This window comes from Podarcis vaucheri, assembly GCF_965113315.1.
Source record: "Podarcis vaucheri genome assembly, chromosome: 13".
In the NCBI taxonomy this organism is placed as follows: domain Eukaryota; kingdom Metazoa; phylum Chordata; class Lepidosauria; order Squamata; family Lacertidae; genus Podarcis; species Podarcis vaucheri.
In genome coordinates, this window is record NC_138751.1 from 38,816,317 (window position 1) to 38,823,930 (window position 7,614).

Sequence of the window (7,614 nt, forward strand, 5' to 3'; positions counted from 1 at the left end):
GAATAGCGGAAGAATGTTGCCTCAGGCGAGTGAGGAGGAGAATCTCAGGGATGATTCATACCCTGGCCAGCTCTTTCAATATCTCCTGCCCTCAGGCAGAAGATATAGAAGCATGATTAGTCGCACCAACAGGGTAAAGAACAGCTTCTATCCGTGGGCTGTTAGGCTGCTGAATGAAAAGATAACAACAGGGCAACTGACTTTCGGGTTTGGTGGGTGTGCGTCAGTAAACGAGGGGAATTAAGACTAAAAGAGCTGAGTGAGGGGTGCTTGTGTAATCTCACTGCATACAAGTTGTACAAGTGACAATAAAGTATTTCAATAAGCGGCAGATATTGGGGAAATGCCTTTATACCAAGTCAGATTAGTGGTCCATCCAGTCCAACATTGCCTCCTCTACTGGATTTCAGGCAGGGGGAAGCTGAGGTTTGTCTGTTTGTGGGTTACAATTTCACCTATGATATTTCTATCCCTCCTACACCCCGCCCCCCTCGACAACAGCTACACATTCTCCAAAGTGCAAGGCAACAGCGACATTTATTGGAAATCCCAGCGCTACAACCTGATCCTGGAGTATCACAGCCGCCCTGCCCTGGCCCCGCCGTTCATCCTGATCAGCCACCTGCACCTCTTCTTCAAGCGACACGTCCGTAAAGTGCAGTCGGCAAAGGGGAAACACTTCTGTGAGTGCTGGGATGGGAGGCAGGGGAATGGGGAAGGTAGAAGGGACATTCTTGTCCGGAATCGAAGAGCGCACAGCTTCCCTTTCCCTTGTTCCCACTCTCACACCTTCTGGTGTGTGTCTTTTGCACTCCCACAAAAACAACGCCACGTTCATGCCGCTGGCTAAAAAGCCTCAGCTGCTTATTATAATTATCATTATTATTATTATTATTATTATTATTATTATTATTATTATTATTAGCATACCGCCCTATACTCGTAGATCTCTGGGCAGTCCACAGCATAATATTACAATACAGTTGTACCTTGGTTTTTTGACGGCTTGGTACTCGTATGTTTTGGCTCCCGAATGCCGCAAACCCAGAAGTAAGTGTTCCGGTTTGCAACCATTTTTTTGGAAGCCGAACGTCCGATGAGGCTTCCAGTTGACTGCAGGAAGCTCCTGCAGCCAATCGGAAGCCGTGCCTTGGTTTTCGAACGGTTTCGGTTTTAATAATCACAGTGAGGGAACAAATAACAGGTCTCCTAGAAATGATGGTGCTCCCAATTAAGAGTTACTCACCCCCCCTCCATCCCTATTAATCTACGTCGCTCCTTCGTCTTGTAACCTGAGCTTGTCCCCTCTGCGCTTTCTGCTCTAACACTTTCTGAGCTCGCCGTGTCCTTGGAGAAGGGGGTTAAATGCTGTCCAGAGACTGTGAATATGTTAACTCTCTCTCTTCCAGTGTTTCTTCGCCTAGCTGTTCCCCATCCAGTATTTCCCAGCTTCTGCCTTCTGAACTATGCCCCTCTGCAAACCACTGTTCCAAATCTATACTGTCCTCCTCCTGGAAAGATTTAGGATCCAGAGCAGGGGGAGGGGGTGGCTCCCACCATTCTTCCTCCTCAGTGCAGCCCTCCTCAGCACGGTCCCTGACACTCCTGCATTTGAAGCAGTAACTGGTTGCTGGATAACTGGACTCCCTTTTCACTCCACTGACCCTTGGGTTATGGGGTTGGGTTGCGGTGCTCATCTTGCTTTCAGGCCGAGGGAGCCGGCATTTGTCTACAGACAGCCTTCCGGGTCATGTAGCCAGCATGACTAAACTGCACAAGACACAGTGGTGGAAACCAGAATGCACGGAAACGCCGTTTACCTTCCCACCGCAGCAGTACCTATTTATCCACCTGCACTTTCGAACTGCTAGGTTGGCAGGAACTGGGACAGAGCAATGGGAGCTCAGCCCGTCGCAGGGATTCAAACTGCCAACCTTCCGATCGGCAAGCCCAGGAGGCTCAGTGTTTTAGACCACAGTGCCACCTACGTTCCTTTACCTCCTTGGGCTATAGGTCATTTATGAGTGTGAACAAGTATCAGTCGTCCCAATCCACAGCTTTCTCACCCAGGTCTCCCCGCTTCTCCTCTTGTTTTCCGATTGTCTTTTGGGCAGTGCTGGATCTCTCCGTTACCCAAGACGAACGGCTGCTCACTTGGGAGTCGGTGCAGAAAGAAAACTACTTGGTTGCTCAGGCCCGGCAGAAACGCGATTGTGACACAGAGAGGCTCCGGCGAACCTCCCAAAAGTAAGGCTTGTGGGGAGCGGAGGCAAGGAAGAAATGTGGGAGGGAACTGAAGAGAAAGGGGCAGTCGGGTTGGGATGGAGGGGTAACGTCCCAGGGAATGCCATAAGTCTGCTTGGGAAGGAGTTAGTTACACACAGCCCTATTTTTCTAGGAAAAGAGGTGCCATAACTCACCGTGAGCACCTCCCTCGTTCTCTTAGAACAATGGTGCCCACCTGAGATGTGCAGGAACTGAGTTCCAGTGAGTTCTCGCTCAAATAAAGCCCTGGTTACACATTCAGTTTGCCACGGTGTTCAAGGACTGTTCATAGAATCATAGGAATGTTGGAAGGGACCCTTCCAACTGCTATTTTTCTTCTGCACACGTGTGGTTGAATCTGTCCATTTTGATTTCTCTTAGTTTCTCATTTGCGGATATTTTTTTTAAAGTCTTCATGAAAATTCGTTACTCCACATTTCTCCCAATACAAAACTTTTTAAATACAAATTCTCCTAAGGCATGTTTGTATTTTACTTTCACTAATATAAGCATTTTAAGGCATGGTTCCCCACAGTGTGTACACACACACTGCACATTTTTGTGCATATTATTTGGTTGGAGAACTGTGCTGCAAAATTCAGAGAAGGGCGGGTTTTGAAAGATTTTAGTTCATGAATTGTTGTAGGAATCGTGAAGTGGGTAAGTTTGCATTTAAGATACGAAGCGAAACCAAATTTCTCCTCCAACCCTGTTCCTCAATGCAGATAATGTCTTCCAGAATTGCAGCGGCACTATATTCAAAGCACCTTCCCCCCAAAGAATCCTGGGAAATATAGTTTCTTACAAGAGCTGGGCATTGTAGCTCTGTGAGGGAATAAACTACAGTTCCCAGGGTACTTTGGGAGAAGTCAGGGGTTTTAAATATATGTTGGTCAATTAAAATACCCTCGTTGCTAACCTTTGACATATTGGCACACATAGACCTGCTCCCATGTCTGCTGAAAAAGAAGGCTCTAGTACAACTCCTGAGATATACTATTATTATTATTTATTATTGTGTACTAAATGTATTTATTATTGTTTATTAAATTTATATACCAGCCTTCATCCTGTACAGGGCACTGTACAGTATACAAACACAAAAATACACAACATAATAACAAACGAAACAAAAATCTCCCCGCAAAAAAAACAGTTTAAAAGGCCATAGCATGGCAGAGGTTCGATGTCCATCTGTCATGCATGATCTAGTTGAGATTCCTGTATTGGACTCCTGAGAATATACTATGATGCTGCATGTTTTAGTTGGATCAGAGACTAGATAAGGGGACAAGCGGACCAAAAATTATTAAAAGAATGGTGATGTGCTAAAGAGTATATGAAAAAACATTGTTCTGGAGTAAGCATATCGGTATGTAACGAATGAAGCTTTGCAAAATTAAAGAAAGCGAAAAATGGTGCAAAAAGTATAAAGATAGAGGTAATCTACATTAGACACAACAATTTAGAAAGAGTAAAAATTTCGAGGTCTTAGAACAAAGGAAGGAAGTCAATATGTGTATATGTACGTAATGATTAGAATGATTATATGGTTTTATTTGTAGATGTGGGTTTTTGTTTTTTGTTTGTTTGTGGGTTTTTTCTCTTGTGTTTTGTTTGGGATTCAATGTTTGTAATTTTTGTTGTAATTTTGCATTGAAAATAAAAAAAATTTAAAAAGAGATTCCCACGGGGTCCCTTCCCACTCTACAATTCTATGATTCTATGCTTGTTTAATTAACCAAAAGCCTGCGTGAAGAGGAATGTTTATGCCTGGTGCCTAAACATATGTAACAAAGGCACCAGGCAGCCCTCCCTGGGAAGAGCATTCCGCAAATGGGGAGCCCCCACAGAAAAGACCCTGTTCTCATGTTGCTACCCCTCAGGACCTTTTGCGATGGTGGGCACACAAGGAAGAGCCTCTGATGATGGCCGCAGGGTCCAAAAGGAACTCAGAATTCTGCCTGTCTTCTGGTGGAAGTGGGTTCCCATCAATAGCTCCACTCCGTACATTCCGAACATGCAACTTTGTGCATGGATATTGAAGAGTTTTCATAATGACTTTTTGGAGAGATGATCCAATGCACTTTGGGCATTCTTGTGCTGGCGAAGAGACCAGCACGGGAATTGGATCTAGGCAGCGGTCAGAGAAGGTGGGAGAGAGATGGTTAGAGAGGCTCCAGGCGGGCAGGCGAAAACACCCCTCTTGTAACTCCCTCCCTCCTCTAACCCTGCAGGGTGGATCAGGCTTTGAAGCAGCTTTCAGAGATCAAGGAATCGGAGCGGCGCCTAAGGACCCTCGAGACGCAGGTATGAAGAGTGGAGCTGAAAGGTTGGGTGCTGTCAGTCTTCAGGGAATTGGCTTCCTACCCCCGTGGCAGTAGATAAGCAGAAAAAGTGAAAGGGAGTCTTATTACCAGTTAAAAGGTAAAGGGACCCCTGACCATTAGGTCCAGTCGTGGCCGACTCTGGGGTTGCGGTGCTCATCTGGCTTTACTGGCCGAGGGAGCCGGCGTACAGCTTCCAGGTCATGTGGCCAGCATGACTAAGCCACTTCTGGCGAACCAGAGCAGCACACGGAAACGCCGTTTACCTTCCCGCCAAAGTGGTACCTATTTATCTACTTGCACTTTGACGTGCTTTTGAGCTGCTAGGTTGGTAGGAGCTGGGACTGAGCAACGGGAGCTCACCCCATCACGGGGATTCAAACCGCCAATCTTCTGATTGGCAAGTCCTAGGCTCTGTGGTTTAACCCACAGCGCCACCCGCGTCCCTCTTACCAGCTAGAAACTTTAATAATCACAGCGAGAGAACAAAGAACACATCCCCTAGAAATGGTGGTGCTCCCAATTAAGGAATCCACCCCGTCATTGCTATTAATCTGTGTCCCTCCTACATCTTGTAATCTGAGCTTGTACCCTCTGTGCTTTCTGTTCTGACACTTTCTGAGCTCTCTGTGACTTTCTAGATGGGGTGTGTGTGTGTGTGTGTGTGTGTGTGAATGCTGTCCAGAGACTCTGTTAACCCTCTCCCTTCCAGTGTTTCTTCTTCTAGCTGCTCCCCATCCAGCATTTCCCAGCTTCTGCATTCTGAACTATGCCCCTCTGCAAACCACTGTTCCAAATCTGTACTGTCCCTCCTGCTCCTGGGAAGATGCAGGAGCAGGGGGAGGGAGAGGCTCCCACCATTCCTCCTCAGTGCAGCCCTCCTCAGCACGGTCCCTGACAGGAGGAAGGAAATGGGAAGACACTGGGAGATGATGAGGTGCACAGACGTTCCAAATGGGAGTAGCCAAAAGATGGGGAGTTGAGGCAAAGGGAGGGGGGAGATTGGGCATGTCTGTATTTGTGTTGAGGGCCAAAGCAGCAGCTTTCCAACTTGCCCCACCCCCTGTGACATCATCTTCCTGCCATTTCTCCACTTGCTTCCACTAGATGGAGTACTGCACCAATGCTCTGTCGTGGATGGTGGATGTCTTGGCCCAGAGTGACATTGCAAAAGGGAAGCAGGCTCCTCCTACTCAGAAAAAGGGTAAGTAGAGGGAAAGTAATTGGTGCTTTAGTGCTGGATAACTCCCCCAAAGCTCCTTAAAACAGATATACGTTTTTCTATCCTGTGGGGGGAAATTCTCTGGGAAAGTTCTGCATATTTCAGGAAGTTTTCAATGTGGTTTAGATTCAGTTGGGGAAAAGTAGACCTGTGCTTGGTGCCTATTGGCTAGCACTCGTGACATTACGAACACACCTCTCCAACAACTACCACTACCATCCCCCCAGCTGCCGTGGAGTTTTGCAGCTGGTTTAAAATGCTCTTAATACTCTTTGATGCAAGTGGAAGTAGTTACACATAGATGCATAGAAGCATCTTTCTGTCTCTTTCTTTCTTTTAAATATGGTCAGTCTTGGAGGGTTAAGACTTTCTGTACCAAAAGCCAAAGCAGACAGTTTGTCCAGCAGACACAGAAAGCAACTGCTGCTTAAATGTAAATTTGTATCCAGGCTATGTACACTCAATCAGCAGTTGCTTTGCCCTGGGAGCACATCAACTACGTTCTAGTCAGACTTTCGTATTGTTCTTCAGAAGGGAGCTCAGGGAAAAAGCCTAGTCCTGCTGTTTTGCAGCAAAATCCGGTTGTGCACAGCACTGATTGCCTGGTGGCTGTGACGTCACAGTCCCATCCATCCTTCCATCCTTTACAACATCATTTTAGGACTTGTTTGTGCATTTAGTTATTTTTTTAGATGCACCAAGGTGAACATGTCTGATGCTTAAAAAAGCAAAACAGAACAGCTTGCCGGACGGTGGCAAGACATAATAATGGAATCAGTGTTTAAACCACTATCTGCCATTTGAAACTGAAGACAGCTGGGAGCTATTCTAACCCTGCAGCAGAAGAAGAAGAAACTGCAGCCACATCACAATTAGAAATTCACATGCTGCTTTCTTTCCTTGCAGCCTAAAATTCTCCATGGAACCTCCAAGAAGAATCAGCCCTTTTACCTGAAGAGAGGTGAATTGCTCAGAACACTTGTCACTCACAGAACTCTAGGCATATTTGCCTGGGGCCTGGGTGAATTGGGCAGAGCCTTGGCTACCAGAGGCTTTGCCACAGATGATGGAGAAACTTGAAATTTACCAGCGTCCCGGGCAGTCTACCTGTCAACGTTTACAGTGAAATAGAAGATAGCTCAGAACCAACACCCACTTTCACTTGAAAACATTGCTATAGGCTATCTACACACCCGTAACCTCTCAGACATGCTAAGGTTCTTGAATCGACAATTCTTGTTTCTGTTGAACCATTCAGGACTTCTTCCACTCAGCTTGAAGAACTTAACTAGGAGACTGTGGAGAGAGAGAGAGAGAGATGGTTCAGATTTCAAGTTACTTGGCCTGTTTCAGTCTTTAATTTCTATTTGTGCAAATTGGGAAAAGAATGACCTACCTCTCAGGGTTACTGTGAGAATGAATGATACATGGACAGTAAAAAGAAAGCTCTGCAAGATGAAAGTGCAATAGACTAGATTATAATTACATTTTACATGCAGGCCAGAACATCAATCAGCTGCTGACTCCTTTTGTTAGATTTTTTTTAATGACATGCTCTTTATCCTTGTGTGTAATAGGACAAGGGTGGGTAGGACAATTGGATTGTTGTTTTCATTATTAAAAAATAAAATACTTGCATTATGCTTCTGGAAGACAAGCTCCCATTCAGAGAGAATGATTATGGCAATGTGTCCTTCAGATTACAGAAAAAGAATGTTCTCCTGTATGTTTTGATTTTTGAATGGTCTTCCTCCATGAACGAAAACTGTTAAGAGAGCCAGATTCACCCCCCATCAGGAC

The 7,614-nt window shown here is 45.7% G+C and overlaps 1 protein-coding gene across 1 annotated transcript in view; it reads left to right on the plus strand.

The window, feature by feature from the left end:
* Window positions 1-7,614, plus strand: part of TRPM4 (transient receptor potential cation channel subfamily M member 4) — a 49,010-nt gene extending 41,396 nt beyond the window's left edge. Inside the window, exons 21-25 of the mRNA XM_082194313.1 lie at window positions 502-683; window positions 2,115-2,247; window positions 4,503-4,575; window positions 5,700-5,796; window positions 6,721-7,614. Coding sequence (XP_082050439.1) covers window positions 502-683; window positions 2,115-2,247; window positions 4,503-4,575; window positions 5,700-5,796; window positions 6,721-6,725 — 490 coding nt within the window. The 3' untranslated portion in view covers window positions 6,726-7,614. The remainder of the gene's footprint in view (window positions 1-501; window positions 684-2,114; window positions 2,248-4,502; window positions 4,576-5,699; window positions 5,797-6,720) is intronic.